General features: G+C 39.0%; 1 protein-coding gene across 1 annotated transcript; it reads right to left on the bottom strand.

The window, feature by feature from the left end:
- Nucleotides 1–140: 140 nt before the first annotated feature.
- Vps4b (vacuolar protein sorting 4 homolog B) lies at nucleotides 141–25,196 on the bottom strand. The gene is made up of 11 exons (XM_090352987.1): nucleotides 24,920–25,196; nucleotides 16,413–16,524; nucleotides 14,767–14,923; nucleotides 12,480–12,547; nucleotides 11,072–11,191; nucleotides 8,927–9,083; nucleotides 8,422–8,570; nucleotides 8,027–8,108; nucleotides 6,138–6,357; nucleotides 3,300–3,440; nucleotides 141–1,541 (listed from the first exon to the last, which is right to left on the bottom strand). Exons 1-11 carry the CDS (start codon nucleotides 24,944–24,946, stop codon nucleotides 1,440–1,442), a joined length of 1,335 nt encoding a protein of 444 aa, XP_090209113.1. The 5' UTR covers nucleotides 24,947–25,196; the 3' UTR covers nucleotides 141–1,439.
- Between the last annotated feature and the right edge of the window lie 1,047 nt (nucleotides 25,197–26,243).

Genomic DNA, 26,243 nt, shown 5'->3' with positions numbered 1-26,243 from the left:
AAAGGGTCTTAGATTCTAACATACCCAGCCTTCTCATGTATGTGCCCAAAAATGTCAGGTTATTTCTCGGTACCTAATCCATTTAAGTAGAATTTTCTACAACACACAAAAGACTCCAAATTAAAAAAGCATACAAACAATTGTAGGTTATTATCCATTTACTTCACATAAAGAACATCATGTTTTAGGCTTGTGATTTCCATTGAATATTAACAATCTGTACAGAAAACCCAAACGCAACCATTTAGCATAGTATGTAAAATGTGCAAATATAGTTTAAAATGCAAGTTACTGTATAGAATTTGTAAGGTAGAACTTTATAGTAATTACCTCACTCTAACTTAAGTCTTTGCATGTATAGTCAATGCAAATGTACAAGGCACAAATAGTGTTGATGCTAAAGTGTGTAACGCATTTATTTGAAAGACATTAAAATAACATGTTTATATTTTAAAATCCAATGAGATAAGTTCATTTTTAAAGCCTCATGAAGAATCACACCGATAACGTGTGTGGACAGGACTGACTGTTCCCTGAACTTAAAAGGTGGAAGGCAAAAAAATTTAAAAAATTATATATACATATATATGTACAATACACACACCCATTTCACACACTGGAAAACATCCCATAATCCAAAGGGAGGCCATTTTCTTATTAGCAAAGGTTCGCATTATAGTATCTCATGACAGTTATTTTAAAAATTCATACTTATTTACCATCTGTTTTGGTCAATTTTACTACAAAAGACACTGAAATAGACAATTTTCATCTTCAAGGTAAATTCAACACCTAATTTAGAAAGTCTCTTGAGATTGCACAGTGAAAGGTATCATTTAATTATAAAACCTTGCTACCTGTAAATGAACTACATCTCCACAGGAAAATAAAACAGGACAACCTATTAAAAAGTTAGTAAGAGCACTGGCCGTGACACAATTCATAATCCTTCCAATACCAACCACAGTGCTCTGTAATGTTTTATTGCCTATCCCTGAGTAAAGATTCTATCATTTTAAATAAACTTCACGTTGATAAGAATGTTTAAGAAGTTCTTTTCAAAATATAAAGCCCTATTTTAGTAAAAAAATGATAAATGCTCTTGGCAAAGACCATCACTCATAAAATTGTAAGTATTTGTCAATGTTTAATACTTTTTGCTGGATAATTCTATTTTTTATGCCATTCACATATTGCTTACTTCCTTATAACCCATTATTGTACCATCTTTGTCTATGGGAGCATTTAACAGGTAATGGAGAAAAAGTAAAATACAAACAGAAGGGAACTCTGAAGTGAGATGTCGTATCCTGTGGTAAAGAGTGTCACTGAAAATAATGTCAATGCCATCACAAAAAGGCCCCCCCCAAAAAAAAAATCATGAAAGAAAGAAAGAGACAGACAGACATATGGTAAATATCTTCTTTGATGTCTTTGGTTTAGCCCTCTTGGCCAAAATCTTCTGTAAACTTCTTTAACTTCAACAAGTCATGTTCATTGACAGTGGGTTTTGTGTTTGACAGCGACCGCAACATATCCCACTATCAGAAGAGAAGGGGAGCTATGTTAATAGATGAAATAAAATACAAGCCACTGCATTATTAGGACTAACATGAAGACTGCAGTGAATTATGCTTATGCTTTCTAAAAGGTATTTTTGACCATGTCATTTCTTTGTGTAGAAACATTCAACTCTTCCCTTGTGTGCTGATCAAATCTTTGCAGTAGGCTTCTTATTACCTACCACAAATACTTCTACAATAAGGTTACAACCCAATTTTCTCATTTCTGTTCTTATCTGTTTTTATTATAGATGAAAGTTTTCCTAAGTGCAATTCAAAAGTAATACAGTAAAAGTACTAAAAAAAAAATCAGTTACTTGCTACAAAAGTCTTCAAAAATATATGAAGCAGAACTTTTTTTTCAGGTCTTGGAGCTTAAAGTCAGGGCTTGAGTGCTGTTCCTGAGCTTTGGTGCTCAAGGATTGCTCTCTACCATTTGACCCACAGTGTCACTTCTGGCTTTTTCTGAGTTTACTGGAAATAAGTCTCCCAGAGTCTCCTGCCCAGGCTGGCATCAAACCGTAATCCTCAGGTCTCAGTGTTCTGAGTAACTGGGATAACAGGCACGAACCCCCCCCCCCCCCCCGCATGCCCAGTGAAGTCAAATATAATAAATATAGTAAGTTTAGTCAAATATAATAAATATAGTAAGTTTAACTGATTTACTTATTTGGCAGTACTAAGTGGACCTCGGGGGGAAAGCATTATGCCACTTGAATCAGAGCTCCAGCCTTTTCTGCTTTGTCTATTTTGGGATAAGGTCCTTACATGTGGAAACCTGCGAATGTACACTTCCTGTACAGCTAGATGACAGATACTTGTAGCATGTCAAAAGCTTTTTCTGGTTCCAATGGGGGTGGGGTTCCTTAAAAACTTTTTGTCAGGCTGCTCTTAACCAAGGTTCTGGTGATCTCTGCCTCTTCAATAGCACATTTGTAATTAACTAAATTACACACTCACTAGTAATTAAATGAAGCAGTCTACAATTTTTAAATCAACTAGCCAGAGGAAAACAATATATGGTTAAAAACTAAGATTTATTTAAAAATGACTGGGACATGGTAGTCCTGGCACTTAGGAGGAAGAGGAACAGGACCGTAGGTTACCTAGCGAGACCCATCCTCAAAAACCCAAACCATAAATTCTAAACAAAAACCTTCACAACAACAAAGAATATGTCTTGTAAAACTGTATGGCAGTTAGTAAAAGAGAAGACTCTCACATTACTGTTGTTCTTTAGAGCTGGATAGAACACATTTAAAAGAGACCACCTACAATATTCCAGCTCTAAAACCTATAAAGTCAGAACACTGAGCTTTCCAAGAAAAATACTCTTTCTCTTAAAAGTCTTGCAGCCTAAGCAAGTACCAAGCATTCACATCTGTAATCCTAGCTACTCAAAAGGCTGAGAACTGAAGATCTAGGTTCAGAGCAAGCTCAAGGAAGAAAGTCTGTCCAATTCACCACCAAAAAGCTCCAAGTGGAGCTGTGACTCAAAGAGTAAAGGACTAGCCTTGAGAACAAGAATTCAGGGACAGTGCCCAGTTCGGGTCCCAGGACTGACACACATACACACAAAAAGTCTTGCAGCCTAATAAAACATCTTAAAAACAATAATTTTCACATTTTAAGCTCAATTGACCTTTACTACTTTAAGAATGAGTCAACAGCACTAAATGAACAAATTAATACTCCCCAGCAATTCTTTAAAAACTGCTACAAAGTATAGTGATTTACCATGGAAACAACCGGCTCCAGAAGTTTATCCCCGGGGACATCCATCCACGTCATTTCCATGGCTCCAGGGTCCCCTGGAGAGCAGGGTGTCAGCAAATCATCTACAATGGTGTTAGGGTCAGCTCGAGAAGGTCCTTGAACCTGTGGTCAACATGAACTTAAGTAAACAGAAAAATAATGGCCTAGGGACGTAGACCACTAGTAAAGAAAGTTGGGAAATACACTGTTATACTATATTAAAATGCTTCTTTCTGAAAAATAATAGAATATGCAACAAAAATAAGTACTGCTGGGTGAGTGAATAGATTCTGGTTGATTTGCATTTTTTTCTTGACGCTCTTCTGTATTTCGAGTTCCTTGCAATAAACTATACAGTCATGAGTTTTAATAAAAGAAAAAAGAAAATATAGTTATCTGTGGCTACATGTTCACTTTTAATTATCTACTATTTATTTGGTTTAGCAGTCTTGGAGACCAAAAGGAAATACATTCAAAAATACTAAGCTGGGTAAAAAACTTAAGATATTTTGATGTACTAGTCTGAAATGACTGAACCTTTATATCTTAGATTTTGGTACACAAAAATGCTAGTTAATCTCTACACCATCTTATGATGGATAATTTATTTTAAAATAAAGTTCTAACATTAACTAGAAAAGAATCTCTGAGATAATGTTATATACAAGTAGTCAGACAGCAACAAATTTGTATCAAGTTGGGACTGCTTTCATGTTTTATAATGATCAACGTTACTTCAGGATTGGTATAGGGATGAAAAAATACATATACTATTTATTTATTACGTAAACATCTATCTTTTCTCAAAATTTCAGAATTTTTGTTATTCTAAGCTGTTTACTTCTAGGTTTAACTCTAAGCCTGGATTAGTACCTTATGTATTTCATAAACAAAATAAACAAAAGTAACAGGTAATGTGCGAATTGAAGTGATTAGCGGTGTAAAGAAGGAGAAGAGTTGTAGTAATGGTTAGTAAAGTGATGGTTATACAAGTTCTAATGTTGAAACTACTTTGATCACAAACCATATGTATATATGTATGAAATTGTCACAGTGAAGCCTAGTATTTTGCACAATTTATGCATTGAAAATTGTGATTTTAAAAATTAGTCTGGGGCTGGGAGCATGGCCTAGTGGATAAGAGTGCTTCCTAGCATGCACAAAGTCCTGGGTTCAATTCCTCAGTACCACATACACAGAAAAAGCCTGAAGTGGTGCTGTGGCTCAAGTGGTAGAGCGCTAGTCTTGAGAAAACTCAAGGACAGTGCCCAGGCCCTGAGTTTGAGCCCCAGGGCTGGCAAAAAAAAAAAAAAAAAAAAAAAAAAAAGAATTGGTCTGGTTGTCTTACCTTTATGTTACTATCTAGGAACTGGTTTCACAGTCATTGTTCCTAGTATAATATCCAGGACTGAGTAATTAATTCTGTATAGGTTAGAACTCAATTCCTAAGAATCTGTAGTGAGCAGCTAAGAAAATTTAAGAGAAAATGTAATGAGTTGAGTATTAAAGGTAATGTGAGATCATTCTGCTCTCAGAAATAAAATAGCTGAAAAATAGTAAAGGCAAATTCTGGTACCATGACTATTATGATTATTTATGACATCACTTGAAAGTATTGTTATCTTTATTAGAGATAAAAATGAGCCTTAAATACATAATGTAATCTGCTTACAGATATCTATTTATGATTCATCCATACATCTTATAACTTAAAAAACTTTATTATGGGGCCGAGAGTTTGGCCTAGTGTTAGAGTGCTTGACTAGCATGCATGAAGACCCGGGTTCAACTCCTCAGCACCATAAACAGAAAAAAAAGCTAGAAGTGGTGCTGAGGCTCAAGTGGATAGAGCTCTAGCCTTGAGAAAGTCCAAGGACAGCGCTCAGGCCCTGAGCTCAAGCCCAGGACTGGCAAACAAAAACAAAAACAAAAAAACCCTTTATTATGGTATAAGATAGTTATATAAATGTTAACAGTATTATTTGGACTTTATTCCTGAGATGTAAAGGTACCAGATTCTTCTTGGGATAGCTCTAGCTACATCAGAAACAGTTTTGTAACTACGTAATTTACATTTCTATGCTTACACCAAAACAATGCAGGAATACTTAAAAACTCATCTTACAGGGGCCAGGAGCTTGGTCTAGTGGTAGAGTGCTTGCCTAACATGCATGAAGACCCAGCCAGGTTTGAATCCTCAGTACCACATACATAGAAAAGTCAGAAATGGTGCAGTGGCTCAAGTGGTAGAGCACTAGCCTTGAGGAAAGTCTAAGGATAGTGCTCAGGCCCTGAATTCAAGCCTCAGGATTGCTAAAACAAAAACAACAACAAAAACCCCTCCTCTATAGAAAAAGTTAAACACTAGCACTACTAACAAAGACTATTAAGCTTTATTGGACAACCTATTTTCAGTGTAATAAAAATGTCCATTAAATACAATAAACTCATTTCTTACATTATCGTAAACCACACCCTTCCAACTCTTTTGAAGACAAACCAATAATGGTTTTGTGCCTTGATCTTAAAAATACGTGAGGTCAGGTGCTAGGGGCTCATGTCAGTAGTCCCTGCTACTCAGGAGGCTGAGATGTGAGGACAGTGGTTTGAAGTCGTCTCGGCAGGAAAGTCTGTAGAACTCTTATCTTCAATTAACAACCAGAAAACTGGAATGGCATTGTGGCTCCAAGTAGCAGAGAGCTAGCCTTGAGCAAGAACCCTCAGGGACAGTGCCCAGGCACTGAGTTCAAGTCCCAAGACTAACAAAAACAACAATTTTAAAAACAGGTATCTGAAAGGATAGAAACTAAAGTTGCTTACCTTTTTGAAATGAGTGGCCGACTGAACTTTCCTAACCGGCTGCATAAGTGCATCTCGCACAATGATGCTTATGTCTGCGCCTGAATAGCCATCCGTTTTCTTCCCAAGTTCTTGGAAGTCTGCCTCTTTTAGGCTATTCTGAGTGCTACCCAAGTGCAGTTTAAACATTGCTGCTCGGGCATGGGCTTCAGGCAGAGGAATATAAATTCGCTTCTCAAATCTTAAAATAAAACAAGGTCATGAATATTAAAATACATTCTTAGGCCGTTTCAGGTTAGGCATGGTGGTACACACCTATAAGCTCAGCACTTGGGAGACTGAGGCAGGATTGTAAATTCTAGGCCAGCTAGAGCTGTGTGTAAAGATCTTGTCTCCTAAGACCACTCAGGATATTTTCAAGAAGAGACAGGCAGATTAGATATTCTTAATGATACCAAATTAAGCTGAAAATATATCAAATATGTATATTTACATTATATAAGGGAAGAATATCCAGGGATACGTTAAAAATAAATTTTTAAAAAATGACAGCAAAAGAGCCAGGAAACTAATTCGGAATGGATGATCTTTCTCACACAAGTTCTGTCTTACTTTGGGTTTAATAAACCCAAATAGCATAAAAGGACAAGTCCTACTGGCTAACAGTTTGTCACAGCCTGTACTCTATACCCTGAATGAATGGGTTAATGATTAATAATATAAAATAAATGACAATAATTCTCTAAATTCAAACTAGTAAAATTACTCAAAATGTGACAGAATGAACCTACTATATAAAGCCCTGACTTACTCAGAACAAATAATCACACACTAGAAATAATAAAGTACTATGTTTTATTAACAATTTTACTTGGCTTTCTTAGAATTTCAGGGTTTGAAAGTAGGAGAAAGCAATGAAGGACAACTAAGCTGGTCTTTGAAGACTTTTCTCCTTTAAGTAACTCTCTGAAGTCGGGAGATTCTAACAAGTTAGTTTCCATTACTTAGTTTCCATTACTGGTAGACATGGGTTTGAAATATCTGTAATACATTTCCTTCATTAGTAACATGGATAGAAATCCAACATGTTGGCAAACAAACAAGTGAACTTAATTGCCATTTTAGCTCAAGATTGATGCTCTATACTGAGTCACAGCCCTACTTCTAGCTTTTGGTGGTTAACTGGAAATAAAAATCTCATAGACAGGACAGAGGGTGCAGTGCGGGTGTGGGCGTGGTGGCTCACGCCTGTAATCCTAGCTACTCAGGAGGATGAGATTTGAGGATCAAGGTTCAAAGCCTGCCAGGCACAAAAGAACCTGAGACTTATCTCCAATTAACCTCTAGAAAGTGGGAAGTGGGACTTGGCTCAAGGGTAGGGTGGTAGCCTTGAGCTAAAGAGCTCAGGGACAGTGCCCAGGGCTAGTTCAAGGCCCATGACCCACCAAAATAAATAAATAAATAAATAAATAAATAAATAAATAAATAAATAAATATAAAAAATAGACTCTCTTGCCCCTTAAGATGGCTTCAAACTGCACCCAGATACACAGTTTTCTTTTGTTTACTAAAAATCTATCCTTTTTATCCTATTTGACTTGTAAAAGATTCATGTCACTGAAGTATAAAGCTATGTAAATTTTGGAAGCATCAATGTTCACTAAGCTTAATCAAACCTAAAGGTAAGTCTGTGGCAATATATTTTCCAATGTGGAAAGACTGCAGTTGTAAAAATGTTGTATTGTACCGGAAACACAGCAGACAAACATGGTCAAATGCTATCCTTCTTTCCTCAAGAAAGAGGGCCACAAGGGTAGTTTCCAGAACGCTTCCTCACTAGGCAAAAGGGGAGCAGCCATTTACTTGTGACATGTATACTTAGAAGTAAGGCATTTACTGTAGCATCTTACCTTCGTCTAATGGCAGAATCCAGAACCCAGGGTATATTTGTGGCTCCCAGAACCAAAATTCCATCATTGTCCACACCAACTCCTGTATTAAAATAGGAAGCATTTCAAAATAATGTCATTTTGGTGTTTTCAAACCTCAGGTGTGTTTGGTTAAGAAATGTTAATCTTTAATATTAAAGTGCCTCATTTTGAGTCTCTTGGAGAAACTACATTTTGAACTTTTCAATTACTTTAAACTTTTCAATTATATCTAAGATAACTGTAAGTGGCTAAAAATCACATATTCACATGAAAAAAATGAATGAAAATGTGGTAGTTTAATTTTTCTACACTGTCACACTAATGGCTCATAGTAAAGAAAAACTGTATTAAAATAAGAATAGCAGCAACGCCACCTTGCATCTGGACAAGGAACTCTGTCTTAATTCTCCGCGCAGCCTCACTTTCATTTTCACTTCGGGAGCCACACAGAGAATCAATTTCATCAATGAAGATGATGGAAGGCTTATTCTCTCTTGCAAGCTGGAATAAGTTCTTAACTAACCTAAAAGTAAAACAAAGTAGTTGCTAGAGAAACAGTACGATTCAAGGCAATAGTTGGATATTACCAGAACTGAATTGATCAAAAACCTAAGGTATTTCAGGAGCCAGGATTAAGAATGGTATAACTAGATAATTCATTTTACAATTTACTAAATTATACACACAGAAAAAAACACATGTATGCTATTAGGAACTGCAAATTAGGAACTGAGGGAAAGAATACCAATATTATATCTCTTCTCTTAGTATTACCAACGATGTAAAAGATGTAAAACACATTTTACTGACTGACTGATATAATGGCTAGTACACAAGAAGCAGCTAAACAAATAAAATAACAATCAATTTACTACTTACTTTTCACTTTCCCCCAGCCACTTAGAGACAAGGTCAGAAGAAGATATTGAAAAGAATGTTGAATTATTTGCTTCTGTTGCTACAGCTTTGGCCAAATAGGATTTTCCTGTCCCAGGTGGCCCAAACAATAAGATTCCTCTCCAAGGCGTCCTCTTGCCTACAGGTACATTAGAAAAATAACAGGAGAATGTGAAGGCTGCTAACAGTCCCTACAGACATCAATCATCCACACTGAAGAATGCTGGGAAAAAGTTTTCTCTTTGGAGTTCTCACCACAATAAGATTTGATGAGTAAGTCGAAGGTAAGTACTTTTTACATATGCTTTACTTGCTCTTTCTAGAGGCTACTCTGTCAAAAATGCAGATCACATTGTAGATAGACATGAATGTAGACCTTCTAATAGTAACTTCTTTTACTTGCTCACTTGTTCATTCAAACAATATATATGAAGGCCATAATACGCAGGACAGACAGACAAAAGGATTTGTTCCCTCCAGGACTTGCAGTCTAGTTAGTGAAGGAGGCAGAGTTCAATCAAAAGGCCCTCAGGGTGGTATGTGCTTTATACTTCTCAACACCAGAGCACTGAAGGGAAACTGTACTTAAAGACAGGGCAGCTGGAAAGTCTGTTTCTGGAGGAATAAGCCTAACAGTTGGGATGACTTGCCCAATTCTATTCAATTCTTGAGTCAGAGAAATACAAGTTAATATCACTGAAGTTACCAGTCCCAATACTTGGGCAAAGACATAAAAGTGCTTACCTAGTTTGCCAAGGAGAAACTATAAGGAATAAACCAGGTTGTGTTAGCGGGATGACAACGGGGGAGGAACCAGGAGAGTGACTGCCTGGCCTAGGCTCAGCCATTCCTTAGCTGGAGGATGATTATACCTGCATACCAACTTCGTGGAAATTAAGGAAGCTGAACATTTTGCAGGTTCTGAAATGCCTCTCTGTATCTATTCCATTCTTACTTAAAGAAAAAATACCTTAAGAAAGGTACACATGTGGAAAAACCTATGTTTGGGAAATATAACACAGTGGCTCAACTATATTCTTGTGCCTTTATAGAACTTTTATATTGTTAGCTTCCTATTTTTGAAGTTAGGTGTAAGAATACCCCAAGCTCAGGGGCCGGGAGTTTGGCCTAGTGGCAGAGTGCTTGCCTAGCATGCACGAAGACCCGGGTTTGATTCCTCGGTACCACATACATAAAAAAAAAGCTGGAAATGGTGCTGAGGCTCAAGTGGTAGAGCTCCAGCCTTGAGAAAATCCAAGGACAGTGCTCAGGCCCTGAGCTCAAGCCCAGGACTAGCAGGAAAAAAAAAAAGACTACCCCAAGCTCAGTAGACAAGGCCTGGCCCAAGTTCTTTATTCTCCATCACTGTCTGGATCTGTTCAGTGTGAGGCCAACGTCACAGATCTCAACATAGACCAACTTGTTTTTGAAAGGCTAATCTATTTCTTAGGCTGTGGGTATAGCCCCATCACAGGCACAGGCTGTCAGACATAAGAGGACTAGGGGAAGGAACAATTCTGCACTGACAGGCCCCTTACTGTTGGAATCAGAACCTGAGCTACCTCCAGATGGTGGGTCAACAACATTCTCTTCACAGGGATGCTAGCTGTTGTCCCTAGAGGATATATGCCCTTCATCTAAAGCCATTCAATCATTCGGACTCCTCTTTTAAGAAATGGCAATACTCAAATGTGATTAGTACAAAAAATTCAGATGAAAGTCAAGAGTTAAAATCATCAAAAGTCTTAGTATTTTTAAGTCAATCAACCTTATACTAACTTCTCAGTAGACCCATTTATTTAGTCTACATTATCAGTACTTATGATTTAATTTTTGATCTTTACAAGAGATTCTGACTTTCTTAATATATAAAGTTATTACTACTGATATATATTGTATTTTAATGAGTCAATTTAATGAATGTCAATTGGATACCTTATGGGTTTTTTAAAAAATATATACTACAAATATATAGGGAAGAAAACCTCTTTCTGTAAAGATGTATTACCAACTGCAACAGTCAAATTTTAAGGTAATTCATGATATGATGACAACAACTTACAATGCTGTAGTCACTGATGCAATTTAGAAAAGGCATCATATAAAACTAGTTTGAAGTCATCTCACCTGTAAAAAGGTGAGGAAACTTAATAGGCAGAATCACAGCCTCTTTGAGTGCTTCTTTGGCTCCTTCAAGTCCAGCCACATCACTCCATTTCACATTTGGTCGCTCTATAACAATGGCACCTACAAAAAAGAAAAACACATTAGCAGGGCACTGGTGTCTCACCTCTGCAATCCTAGCTATTCAGCAACGGAGATCTGAGGATAGCGGTAGGAAGCGGTCAGAAAAGTCCCAGAGACTCTCACCTCTAATAAACTACTCTGCTTGGCTTGCTGGCTCATAGCTGGTCCTCTACCTCTTAAGCCAGACGTCCAGCCCTGCTTTCTACTAGATACTTGGATGGAATATAACAAAATTTTCTGCTTATACTGACTTCTTTGATCCTTGTGATCTCAGAATCCTGAATAACTAGGATCACAGGTGTGATCCAGTGGGTGTCCAGTTAATTTTCTTATGTTTAATGTTCTATTAATATTATATAGCATATATAGTAATGTAGTATAATTAGTATTATACTAACAAGACTTTTATGCAATTAAAATATGAATAATTTACTTTCTCATTTAACTGACATTTTTCTCCTTAAAGTTTAAAGATGACTTTGAAATGTTTAGTAGCCGAAGAATTAGAACTAAAATTAGAATTAAGAACTGGACACTGTTTAAAGATAAAAAATCTTAGTAATTAAAGTCATAAAGAGATGCCTTTTCAGAGAGCTACAATTTATCAATTCTCTAGATTGTCACACTCAATATACATTTTTACACTGTCACAGTCTTCTATCCCTCAAAAGAAGAGTTACAAATGAAGAACTGAAAGGCTAGGGAACTTGCCCAGTACTATGGAGTGGAATCCAAAGCTGAATCTATGCCCTATCCATTACGCCACTGCACTATGTATTAGAGTCAAATCAAAGGGCTTTTAAAGTGTGGTGGTTAAAACAAACAGCTAAGAGAAAAAAAAATGCAAACAGAGAAATATATGTGGGAACATTAGAAAATAGATGAGTGTGAATTAAGGAACCAGCTACAGTAATGGCAGAAAAAGCCATTGTACACTCCTCACCTGTTCTACTATGACACTAGTCAACTAAAAAACAATCAGATGTTATAGTGAGCTAACAGTATAAAAAAACTACCTTCTCTACATAGGGCAAAACAAATAAAATGAAAGAGAGTAGTTGCCTTAAGTCTTTTAAAGGCAGGTATATAAAAACAAAACACCATTTGTATTTCATGAAAAACACCAAAGGAAAACTTCATGAATTCTCCAAACAAAGCCAGCATGTGACCAAAGGGAATCAAAGCCAGTTCTGACCTCCACTGAAATACAGAGGGTAAGAAAAAGCAATTCAAAGGGACAAGTCCCCCTGTCTTTTCAACAAAGATAGTGAATTAAAAATGAAATCACCTTGAAGTTGATTCTGCAGCTTCTTTTTTTCAGGATCATCAGATTCTCCTTCCCCATCACTGTCATTCCTAATAAGAAGAGTTGAATATATTCAGTCATTCACTGGTATCAAATCACACAAAAATGACAGATAAACCTCAAACATCTGTGACCTAACTAGCCAACTAAAACATTTACTTGAACAGTTATGCTTGTTTTGGTATTTTTAAGAATATATTAAAATAGCCAGGTGCTGGTGGCTCACACCTGTAATTCTAGCTACTCAGGAGGCTGGGATATGAGGATTGAGGCTCAAAGCCAGAAAGGGTAGGAAAGTCTGTCAGACTCTTATCTCCAATTAACTGCCAAAAAACTGGAAGTAGAGCTGTGGCTCAATGTGGTAGAGTGGTAGCCTTGAGCTGACGAGCTAGGGACAGTGCCCTGGCCCAGAGTTTAAGTCCCATGAATGACCAAAAAAAAAAAAAAAAGGAATATATTAAAATAGGAAGCAGGCACATTATCAATACAGAATCATTTCTAGAAAAAGGACCAAAAAATAAGAAACAAGTTAAGTCAGAAACTGCAAATTCCCATGACATATATATATATATATATATATATATATACACATATATGCATTCATAAAGGCATGTCCCACACGTTGTTCCATGAATGGTTTAAGATGATTTACAGGAGAGTTTTAAACAACAATGAATCCATCAGGACTAGGCAAAATATAACTCAGAACAAGAATTCATATCAGAAGGAAAAATGCAACATACTGTCACGTAAGGTACAAAGGTCTGTTATCTAAGGTACACTACCTAGTCTGAAGATTCCAAAGGATGAATGAACTCCCTAATAAAGTGGACTCAAAAGAACGGTTAATGTAGTATTTATCTAGGAATTGTCCTGAGGAAATAAATGAAAGTGAATATAAGGCTTTGACTTCAAGGATAATCATATTCACATTGGACTATCAGAATTAATCCATATGCAATTAAAAACTTTAGCTGATGATAGAATGCACTGAACCATTAAAAAATGATCTTGTAAGCCATGTGTGGTGTGGTTCACACTTACAATACTGGCCACTTGGGAAGCTGAGATCAAGAGGATTTTGGTTGGAAGCTAACCTGGGCAAAACTTTGAACCTCTTGAAATCCTTCTCCCATCTCAACCAATAAAGAACAGGTGCAGTGGTACATGTCTATCACTCTCAGCTATGTCCTTTGTAGGGTCACCCGCACAGAAGTTCCAAAGGAGATAGGTTACTCATAGAAGGTAGGGGCTGCCTGAGTGGAGAGAGCTGAGGAGCTGTGACACACTAGGATTGCTTGGCAGGAGTTGGCAGCAGGGGACCCCAACTGGATATGACATACTGGGTATTTCTCCTAGTGATAGAATACAGTGTGATTCTATGACTTCTACAAGATAACACCATGTAAGAAAGCCCTATTTTACTTAACTGGAGTCTTAGTGTTTGCGACTAAGACAGCTCATCAATTCAGTGGGGAAAGTGGCATCCCCTTGATACCATCAATAAATATCACAGAAGTCTACCGTGAATATGGGGCACATGCAAGACTGGATAGTCTGCATAGACAGGGGAAGACAGATGTTTCTCAATGAGGCTTGGACCAGGAAGATCTAAGTAGGAAGTGCCCCAGGCACTTGAGGTCAACTGACTTCTTCACAAAACTTGAAGTTCACATTGATAGTTTCTGTCTCACATAAAATGTACTTTCATAATAAACCTAAGCTGAAATTCTCACATTTCCGTAAGATCAGACTGTGGTTTGAATTATGTTACATCAGAGCTATAGGGAAGATAAAATATTCTTGGGGCTTTCCAGAAACTCCTTGGTTTCCTAAGTATGTCTGAAGCAGAGAATATAAAGCTTTAGTGTATACTTTTCATCAAACTCTGCCAGGTAGTTTGAAGCAGTCAGTGAACTCTAGGTCTTACAATCCTCAGGTCCTTCAAAGTAGATCTCTTCTAGAAAGACATTCCTTTTTGTTGCTGTTGTTGGTGATGGTGGTCATGCGGACTGAACTTTGGGCCTGAGCGTTGTCCCTGAGCTCTTCAGCTCAAGGCTATCAGGCAATACAGTTTTTACAGCAACCCCAGATTTTTCTGATACAGTATGAGAACAGCCTTGCCTGACAATAAACAGTTTGAGATTCTGTCCCAACAAGAATTCTGACCAAAACCAGGTAGTACATTCACTATGGCCCCTGACTCATAGTTTGCTAACAATTGATGTAAATAAATGAAAAGTTAAAAATCAACATTTTAGATACATACCCTTTCTCGTCAGCAGGGCTTGGTTGTCCCTCTTTCACTGGTTTCTGTGGCTTTTTCTCCCTTTTCTTCAGGTACTCTTTTAATTTTTCTGCCCTATCAAGATATTCTGTACACTTGGCTCTGATACTCTGCTTGGCTTTATCACCTTGTGCTTCATCTGTTGATGAGAATGAGAGAGATGTGTCCATTAGTTTTCTATACAGAATGTTACAGTCTTTTAAACAAGGGTTTGTAAGAAGAAGGAAAGATTACCTCTAACTACTTGTAACCAATGATTACTAACTCTGACTTTATTTATTTTGGTGATACCCTAGGGTTTAAACTCTGAGCCTCAGGCAATTCTTTATCACTCCACCAGCCCCATCTCACGTTGGTGATTTTTGAGATGGGATACTGTTTTATGCCAAGACGGTGTGCCTCCTATTTGTGCTTCCCTTTGTAACTAGGATGACAGACGAAAGCCATCATTCTTAGTTAAGATGAAGTCTTGAAAACATTTATGCTTGGCCTGGCCTCAAATCACTACCCCTCAAATTTCTGCCTCTCAAATATCTAGGATTATAGGCTGAGTCATTGTGTCCAGTCTCAACTTTTTTTTTTTTTTAATTCCTTTCCAAACAGTAATGGAAGCCACAGGTGGGTTAGAGCAAAAAAGACCTAAGCAAGGCAGAAGGCACTTTAATGCTAAACAATAATATGCTGTAGTTTCATACTCCTTTCCATTTTGAAAATAGTGGATAGCTGACTATTGCACATGAAAGCAATTCTATGAAAAACAACCCAAAAGTAGAACAAGATTTCTATAGCTGGGAAAGGAGAATGGTCAAACAAGGGAAGACTGGGCAGTACATGCTGTATGCATACATCACATATTACACTGAACACAACAGGAAACATTAATACATATATTGATAAAAAATAAAATATAAAAAGGGTAACAGAAGCAAAGCAATATTAACCACTGCTATTAATGTCTGCACAGCCTTTACTTCAAATGTTATGTTAGACACTCAGTTATGCATACCACTAATACAATAATCTCACTATCTAAATGCCTCCATTAGTTACTCAGTAGACTTAGAAACATACACAATGCTTGGGTTTAGTACATGAATCTTATGTGTTAGAAATTATTCTTAGTTTTCCTTTTATTCAGCACGAACTTTCCCTTTTCCCTTAAAATGGAGAAGCTCAAAAGTAAACCCTGAACTACTAACTGTTCCAACAATACAATCTATTTCTCTCACTTTATTTCAGAATAGTGTCTGACAAATGGCAAATAACAATACTTGTTTGTAGAGACACCAATCTCTCCCATCTAAGCACATGTCAAACATGTCTTAGAATATGGATAGGTTAAGATTTCACCATCTAGGTATAGCACTCATAAAATCAAGTTCTTCTTGACTTAAACATTTGAAAATGCTAAGTATACAAATTAATTAATTATAATAGCTGTCACCTTTATTATCTGAATAGGAGTACTTAAAATTACATGGAAGAAAAGAGGATTGTGTGTGTGTGTGTGTGTGTGTGTGTGTGTGTGTCCCCAACTGGATGGGATAGAATTTCCTTAGCTTTGTCCTTTCACTTTTCTAGGTAAAATGGCAGAAACTACTATACTTTTAAATAAACTACAACCTTACATTTAATAACATGGAGAAAATACTGCACGGCATGCTGATAGAGTTGCAGGGCCTCCTCATAGTTGCCAGCTTTGTCTTCCTGTGCTGCTTTGTTAGCAAGATCTATGGCTTTCTGTTAGAGGGAGGCAAAATCATAAAATTAGCAACAAGTAAAACTGCAGGTTTGAAGTAAATCATTAGACTGAAATGATTCTTTAAAAAAGTGTAAAGTGAATCTTTTTTTCTGTTTAGGTAGGAGGGTTTGAACTTAGGGCATAGTGCTTGCCCTACTCAGATGGGTTGATAGGTACTCTACCACTTCAGTCACAACTCAAGTCCTGCTTGTGCTAGTGTGTGTGTGCATGCGCGGGCGCATGTATGGGCATGTGCTGGTACTGCATGCGCATGCAGTTCTCACTTGGCTTTTTCACTCAGAGTCGGCATTCTATTATTTAAGCCACATCTCCACTTCCCTGTTTTTGCTGGTTCATTGGAGGTAAATGCAGGGACTGGCTTTAAGCTACAGGTCTCATATCTCAGCCTCTCAACAGGTGGAATTATGGGTGTCAGCCACTAGCACCCAACCTCAGCCTCCAGAATAGCTATGATTACAGACATGAGCTAGTGTCACTTAGGCCTTTAAAGAAATCACTGCATCTTATTATAAATCACAATTGTATAAAATGCAAATGGAATTGTTATCTTATTATTACTTTATTCAGTACTACTAAAATTTTCACTCAACTCTGCTAATAGACTGATGTAATAATATGAAAAATAAAATTTTTAAAGCAGTTAGGGAAGTTCTCAAAAATTAGATGCTGTGCTGGGTGCCAGTGGTTCATACCTATAATCCTAGCCATGCAGAAGGCTGGAGATCTGAGGATGGAAGTTCAAAGCCAGCTCAGACAGTAAAGTCCATAAGATTCTTACCTCCAATTAGCCACCAAAAGGCTGAAGCACTATTCTTGAGCAAAAAAGCTCAGTGATAGTGCCTAGCCCTGAATTCAAGCCTTGGGACTGAGCATGCACACACACACAATAGTGCCTAGCCCTGAATTCAAGCCTTGGGACTGAGCATGCATGCACACACACACACACACACACACACACACAGCCAGTCCTGCATACCTAAAACACATAAGAATAGCAGAACAGTAGAAATATGAATGAGATGAAACTTCTTCAGAAACAAAGGGCAATGAAATATCAAGAATATGGAAAGAACACAGAACCAAGTAATTGATTTGGGTTTGCTGAGCTAATTAGACCTTGACCAAAAATATCTGTTAAATAAGAAAAACCTTGGGAACATAAACACAGCCTAGAGAATCATTAAAAATAATATTAAGAAATCTTTATAATCATTTGGAACGTGTTGTGGATGATGTATTGCAAAAGAGTACAGCTTTTTTAGCACAAATTCAAGTTAAGAGAAAACCAAAACAACAAAAACAGTATAGGAAAAAAGATGTGAAGGAAAATTATTAGACCTTATGCTTAACAAAGAAAATTTTATTGATTTCCATTTTTAAGTTTGTCAGTTTCCTACAACATCTATTATGTATATAAACTAATCTGTAATTAAAATACTGCTCCAAAATAGATCTACGTAAATATGTCCTAGGATGTTTTAGAATGATGTGAAACAAGTCAAACACGGTGCTTTTATCAATTGGCCATCCAAAGTTAAAAAAAAAAAAAGAAAAAGTAGCCTTAATCAAAATCTTAAATGTCATGTGAAAATTAACCCTACATGGAACAAAGGCTTAAATATAAAACTTTTAGAAAAAGCAAAGAAAATCTTCAAGATCTAGGGTTAGGGAAAATTTTAGGTTTGACATCAAAAGCACAAAAATATAAAAGAAAACTAACAAATTGGACCCTGTTAAACTAAAAACTTTTAGTCTCAAAATGACCCTGTTTTTAAAAAGGATGAAAAGAAGGAAGGTGCTGTTGGCTCATGCCTGTAAACCTAGCTACTCAGGAAAATTGCAGTTGGAAGCCAGCCCAGGTAGGAAAAGTAGGTGAGACTTTTATTTACAATTAACCACAAAGCTGAAAGTGGAGTTATGGCTCAAGTGGTAGAATGACAGCCTTGAGCGAAGGATCTGAGGGACAGTGCCCAGACTTCAAGTTCAAGCCTTGTAACTGGTATATACACAAAGAAAAGACTAAAAGACAAGCTACAAACTGGAAAAGATATTTTCAAAACTTATTAGAAAAAAGTCCAAAAACAATTAAAATGCAATCCAGCTAGAAAAGAAGCAAAAGGGAAAACTGCCTCAAGAGTTTAGTAAAGCTTCAGCCTTTTTTTTTTTTTTTTTTTGCCACTCCTGGGGCCTAAGCACTGTCCTTGGGCTTTCTTAAGACTAGCGCTATACCACTTGAGCCATACCACTTGAGCCACAGAGCCATTTACAGCTTTTCCTATGTATGTGATACTGAGGAATCGAGGAATTGAATACAGGTCTTCATGCATGCTAGCACTCTACCACTAGGCCAAACTCCTGGCCCCAAAACTTCAACTTTAAGCAGAAATAAATAAATAAATAAATAAATAAATGAATGAATGAACAAGAATGTGAGGCCCTGAATTCAAGCTTCAGTACTGGCAGAGTAAAAGACAGGAACAGACATTTCACCGAAAAGGCTATGTGGATGGCAAATCGGCACGTGAACAGATGCTTAAATAACATCATTAGCTACTAGAATAATACTAAGTAAAACCATAATGAGATATAATTACACAACTATGAGAATGACGAAAAGCGATAACATCAGGTGTGAGGATGTGGAGAACTGGGTCTCTCTCTATGGCTGGTGGGATGGGAAACAGGACTGCCACTCTGGAAAACTGGCTTGTTTGGTTTTGTTTACAAAAATAAACATGTAGCTACTATATGAACTGTGGGACATTTATCCCAGAGAAAGACGTATGCTCACATGAAAACCTGTATGGTGATGTCCAAGACGGCCTCCGATGATTCTAATTAAACTGCAGTGTAGAACTACTATGGAGAACTACTACTACAACTACACATACACACACACATGAATGGACTGCTGTTATACAAAATCTGGATCCATCTTGAAGTTATTATCCTGACTGAAAAAAACCCAGTCCCCAAAGTTTTGCTACGTAGTGTTCTCAAAATGACAAAATCAGAGGTGGAGACCAGATTAGATTTCCTTGGGGACAGGAGTAAGGTGACTGTGGTCAAGAGAGGCAATATGAGAGATCCTAGTGAAAGAACTGTTCTCTGAAGGTGGGTACACAAACTACACAGCGCTGCAACTACCAAGAAGTATGCACACACGATACAGACAAGTGCAAGCCAAGTGAGGAAGTATGAGTGAGGCTTCAGAATGTCTCCATGTCAACATCCTGGTAATGATATGTACAAATGGGAGACGGATACAACGGATCTCAAAATTTTCATTAAGCCAGGTACTGGTGGCTCACACCTGTAATCCTAGCTACTCAGAAGGCCGCAATCTGAGGATGACAGTTTAAAGTCTGCCCAAGCAGGAAAGTCTGTGAGACTTTTATCTACAATTCACCACCAGAAAACAGAAGTGGGACTGTGGATCAAAGTGGTAGAGTGTTAGCCTTGAACAAAAGAACTCAGAGACAGAGAGACAGTGAGTTCAAGCCCCACAACTGACTAAATTAATTTTCATTAATAACAATGATATAAGTATCTATATATGTATATATACAAACAAATACAAATAAAGAACATGATTTTTTGAAATGGTCCAACTGGGTTAAGTGAGGTAGTAAAATCATATTTAACCAAAAATAATGGCCAATCAACAAAAGTAAACAATCACGGTTAGGCCATAATAAAAAAAATAAGCACACAGTGGCTCAGTGGTAGAGCGTGACCCTTGAGAAAGCCCAAGGACAGTGCTCAGGCCCCGAGTTAAAGCCTCAGGACTGGCACACACACAAAAAATAAGCACACAACAAAGATTAGAAAAAAATCATTCCGACAATCTTCAAATTGATGCTATCACAGGATTTAAATGGGAGGAGATCTTAAATGGGAAGAATGGGTCACACGGGAGATGGAAATGTTTCTGCTGCAGTGTGAAAGAAGGAAGATAATTGGTGTTGTTTCAGGAGTGATAACTAGAGGACTACCTTCATGTTTCACACAGTTCAAACAATCTGATTGCAGAGACTAATTGTCAAGTTATGCTGGCTGCACAGGAAGTGAAAAGTGTTAACAGCATGCGGCTGACTGAGGCTTAGCTGAACCTGGCGGACATCTCCTGACGACTCAGCAGTTAAGTCACACAGCTTTTCTGATACTACTTCAACACACAGATTATTTGGAAATGCCCTGCTTTGGTAGCTCATTCCTCTCATGCACAGTCAGCCCTTATGGTGATATCATACTTAGACACTGTTGTTGTTGTTGTTGTTGTTATTGTTTTTGTGGCGCTGGACTTTACTTACACAAGCTAGGTGGTGAGCCTCCACCACTAAAGTAGGTCCCCAGCTTGGTATTCCTTACAGTAAACTTTTTTTTTTTTGAAATTAGGTCTGAATTTGTTACCCTTCCATGCACTTAAGCAATCCTCTAGCCTCAGCCTATTTAGCTAGGGCTATAGGCATGCATCAGTAAGCCCTGCTTGAAGTAAAAGTCTTCACATTTAAGCATCTGGGTCCAAACACTGTACCAATTTCGTGGATGAAACCAGCCTTTCTCTAGTGGTGGCTGCATCTGCTTTGTCCAAAAGGGAAGCCCCAGCCACACAAGACTTTAGAGCACCTGGCATGTGGTTAGTGTGTGGATCAGTTTTTATTTAATTTAAATTTAAGTAGCCATACACAGCACTGGCATATATTAAATTTCTTCCAATCTAATTCTCTTCTGGCAAATGCTATTTCATCCTTGGTTTTCTTAGCATTCTTCATCTGAAGAGCAGATCCTTCTTTCGGAATACAACACTTACCATCTCCACCCTAGTTCACTCCACTACCAATTCTCCAAAACACCTCCTAGGCTTGTCAGCAGACCTTTGCCATCCCAGGGCACCATTGACACGCTGGATGGCTTCCTATGCAAAGGATGAAATCCAAACGTCAAGAGCATTTCTACACAGGCCTTAAAGACCTATGTGTGGTTATGTACAGATCTCACCTGAAACCATCTAGTCCTTGTTCACCCAGGCTGTGCGGTACTGCAGACAGGTCTCCCTAAAACACTCTAGATCTGGGCCAGCTGGCAAATTCTCAGATAAATCCTCCTTATTCTGCTGTTATCCCTGTTTTAGCTCCTCAATACCCCAGCACTCACTTAGGCCGTTATTCAGACCCAGAGTCTGGGTCTGAAACAAGTGTGTTAACATGTTACTCCATGTGTAAAACCCTTCAACCAACTCCCCACTACAGCAGTATGAGCCCACAGGATCTTAGGAACATTACCTAATTATTCCAGCTCTTACTCTAATCTTGTATACTCAGTTCTTGTCATTCCAAACTCTGGGCACACCCCAGACCAGCTCAGGCAGCATGGCTATATGTATGTACACAGAAGGTTCCCTGAGTCTATGTACTGAAAAGGCTCCATGCCACTGTCTCCCAATGAACTCTAGCTTCTCCAAGTCTCAGGACTCAGTATAGTCACAGGCCTGTGGCCTCAAGACCTGCTCAACACCACTAGAGCAGCCCAGTTTCTCTCCTGTACATTCTGCACCATATCAGTCACTTTATATGTCTGTTTTCATATGAGAACATAAGCCATCTGAAGACACAGGTAACAAATATATGTGTCATCTAGGATTCTCCTAGCAGAGGATCACAAATAGCTCACAAGCTATGTACATATGGTCATACAGGATGAGACTAAACTCTAGGATATGGAAACAGGAGGTTTATCTTTGTGATTATTGTTCTTAATGTACTATGTGCAGTTATTTTTTCTCCCTTATGGTTAATCTTATGTGGTTAAAGTATCTGACTTTTTTACCTGGTATATCATATATTCATTCATTTATTTGAAATAGGAAAGTGAAGGAGGAAAAAACAAGATGATTGGGGGGGGGAGAGAAAGGGGGACAAAAACATGAGAAAGGGTATCAGTGTTCCAAAAGTAATGCATCTACTACCTGACATATGTAACTGTAACCGCTTTATACATTACCCCGACAATAAAATACAATTGGAAAAAAAAATGAGTGTGTGTATAGACGCAAATGTACATATTTTATTCTCTAGGAGTTGGTTTAATGCATGTCACACTGAATAATAAATATTGAGTAAGTTCTGCTTTATACTGTATTCCTCGCTGTTTTCTACATTATAAGGTTAATTATATTTCCAGACTGAAGCCTAAGTTGTTCTTTCCTTCCTTGGAAAACATTTTGACTTCTTATTCAAGGAGGCACAATTTCGCAGGAAATCATTGATTTGTAAAGAGAGATTAAGATTCAAAACTAACCTCAACACTAATTCATTGCATGTCTTTGGGTACACCATATCCATAGCCTTAACAAGTTTAGGTTTCTAAAACTGTGATGAGGAAATAATATTCACCTTGAAGAGCTGTTTCAAGGACTGAGGAATTAAGAATTAGTATTCACCTCTATCCGAGGTCAGATCACCTCTATGATATATTTCCCACCTGTGCCCTTCCTCACACGAACCCCTAATTCCATTAAAGCACTTATAGAATTATTCTGTAATTCCATTTCTAAGCTATCTGTACTAGCATTTGGCAACAGGAATTTCTGCTTTGTTCACTGGGACAATCATTCAGTATATGACTATTCTTCATCCAAATTTCCTAGAGGCCAGCAGGCTGAAAAGGATAAATGAGAACGCTCACTTGAACCAACCAAGCAATAAACACTACTCCTGCTTATCATTGTGAGTATGACTTTTAATATTGATCAACCTCTAGCTATTTTACTGAAGAACAATACAGCAATGCAATTCAATCACTATGCATTTTGGATATAGGACAACACAAGTCTAGAAGAAAGATACCAGGACAATGGACAGAAACTATGTTGGAGAATGACCATGTTCCATCCAAAGTCTCTGTCTGCTAAGTAATGAAACAAAATCAGTTAACTGATAAACCAATGAGGATAAGAGGTATGTCAAAATACTTAATATTCACAGCAACAAAACCTTTACCAACTGACAAACACTTTCAAGATATGCTTACCAAGACACAAAACAAGAAAAAAAAAATGTTTCCAGCTAGTATTACAAAAAAAGAAAACCCTACTAGGTAAAATGAAGTGTTCTTAGTTTAGTACTACCTTAGCAGAAAACATAGATATACCAGTCAACATGTAACTTTTTTAAGAAATGTGCCTTGGTTGCAATTGACATTTTGTGAAAGATAAAGATTTAGTTTTATAACCTTAAGGTTGATTTTTTTTAAAAAGATAAGAACCATAAACAAGCCTATCATCTCATTCTGTGGTGGGGGGGAGGGGTTGGAGAACAAATATCTGATCTTGGTGTAATGAGGTTCACACTGAGTGGTCTTTCTTCAGGATCAATTATCCTAAGAAGGCAATCTGACATTATCTTTGATCTATGTACCAATCCCTCCACAAGTACCTATTTGACAAACTCCCGGAAGTCCAAAATACGAATTCAATATAGACAGGTATTTCACGTTATTCTTTGGTCCCAAACGGACCTGATGGGCTGGGAATTGGGGACAACAACTCACATTCTTATGCCATGGACACTCCAGGTATTGAGGAGGGGAAACACTAACATCTCTTTACACTCAATGAATTCCGCTCCACGGAAGGACGACAGAGCCTTCCCCAAGCCTATTATCTCAGGATTCCACGATTTATGTACCCAAACGCTCATTGCGATGGGGGGGGGGGGGGAAGGAGAGTCACAAAGGAGGTTTTCTTCTTTTTAGGTCCCTGATGTTAAACAATCCGGGAGAATGTACATACGCGCAAACACTCAGGGTATGTGATCTGTAATCTAACCACAGACTTCAAGGCTGTCCTCTTCTGTGTACCTGACGGCACAAACAAGGGGTGAACTAAGACCACCCGGCTTTTAACTGGTCCAAGGCAGTGCTTTGCAAAAAAAATAAATAAATAATGTATGTTTTGTTTTTGTTTTTTTTTTTCCTTTCTTGCTGGCGGGATCTGCCCGAGCTGGTTGGGGCTTGGCTGTTATTCTCTGAAAACTCCGAGTCGAGTCTCCAGATTCAGGGGCTCAGGGTGCGGTGAGGGCCGGGCCGCCCGGGGACGCCCTGGGGCTCGGGGTCCCCCTGGGGCTCGGGGTTTTCTTCCCCGCTGGGGCTCAGAGTCCCCCTGGGGCTCGGGGTCCCCCCGCCAGGCTCGGGGTTTTCTTCCCCGCTGGGGCTCGGGGTCCCCCTGGGGCTCGGGGTCCCCCCGCCAGGCTCGGGGTCCCCCCCCCGGGCCCCTCCCGTCCGCGGCCCCGCCCGCCCGGCCCCTCCTCGCTCCTCCCCCCCCCCCCCCGCCCTCCGCTCCGGCCTTCGGGGGGGGGAACCGAGCGGCCATACCTGGAGGTTGGGCCCGGTGGAAGACATGGTGGAGATCAGGCGGTGCCTCGGGGACGAGCGAGGGACGGAGGAAGCCCAAGGCCCCGCCGCCCAATGGCGCCCAGTGTGACGGCCTCACTCCTCGGGAGGCTCGTGGCGCTCGGACCCTGAGCCGCGGCCTCCGTTCCGGAACTTGTAAACCACCCCAGCCTCGCCGGCCCCCGGCCCCTCAGAACAAACTTCCGCAATCCCGAGCCCCGGGGGAATCTGCCACCGCCCCTCGCCGGAACGCTTCCGCTTCGTCATCGGCGCGCGCCAGGCCGTGTCACCTACGGCGCGCGAGGCGCCACAGCCGGGTCCTTTGGCGAGACTTCCCACAAGGGGAAGTCGTGAAGCCCGGGGCAGCCGGGCGGAAAGGGCACGGTGCGCCTGCGCGCCGGGATCCCAGTGGGCGGGGCCGAGACGAGCGTGTACACACGGCGCATGCGCCGGAGACTAGCCGGGGTTGGGGGTGGGGGGCTCTCCTTAGTGGTTTGAGAGGTTCAGTGCCCTGTGCCAGGGAATAATGGCAGAACTGGAATAAAAGCCGCTCCTCGGGCTCTGACTCAGTCTTTTGCTTCCGTCAGGCCTCTCCCTAATATCTCTATCCCATTTGCTGCCAATTCTACGACCAGGAAATAGCACAGAAATGCACCTCCAGGGGCTTTTCTACCTCGACAAGGGATCTACACCTTCTTCAAACACAATCAGCATCCCAGATTGGAAGACAGAGGCATGGCCATTGAAGGCTGGCTGGGACTCTGCACTGGACCCAGGAACCGAAGAACAAAAGGATGGTAGTGGAAACACGGATAAAAACGAAAATAAAGTCTGTAGGTTAGCAACTCGACTGTATTGAGTTAGTTACTTTGAATCAGTGTACCATGGTTATTTAGGATGTTGGCAGTGTGAGAAATTAGGAAAAGAGTTCATGAGAATTCTCTGTAAACCTTTATAATGCGAATGTCATTCTTTTAAGTAAGTTTTTCTTTTTTAAAGCATTACGGTTCTGTGTGAATCTTTGCATACTAGGCAAAGATAAACTTTACATCTTCTATGTCTAACATGGAAAGGGACAGATATTATATGTAGAACAGCTTACAAAGTATTTCCACTTACACGTCATCATAAATTTTATAAGCTCCATTGGAAACCTCCATTTTTACAAACGAGGAAGCTAATGAGGATCTGGAGTTCGTTCCTCAGTCCTTAGAGCTGTTGTCTAGCAGCTGGGTTCCATTGGACCAGGTCACTGGAATCCAGGTCCTATCTCGGATGACCATTGTTGGGATAGAGGGAGTGTACA

This window comes from Megascapheus bottae, chromosome 19 (genome assembly GCF_031878675.1).
Source record: "Megascapheus bottae isolate mThoBot1 chromosome 19, mThoBot2.hap1, whole genome shotgun sequence".
NCBI lineage: Eukaryota > Metazoa > Chordata > Mammalia > Rodentia > Geomyidae > Megascapheus > Megascapheus bottae.
Note: the sequence above shows the minus strand (reverse complement) of the source record. Positions and strands in the feature narration are given on the sequence as shown.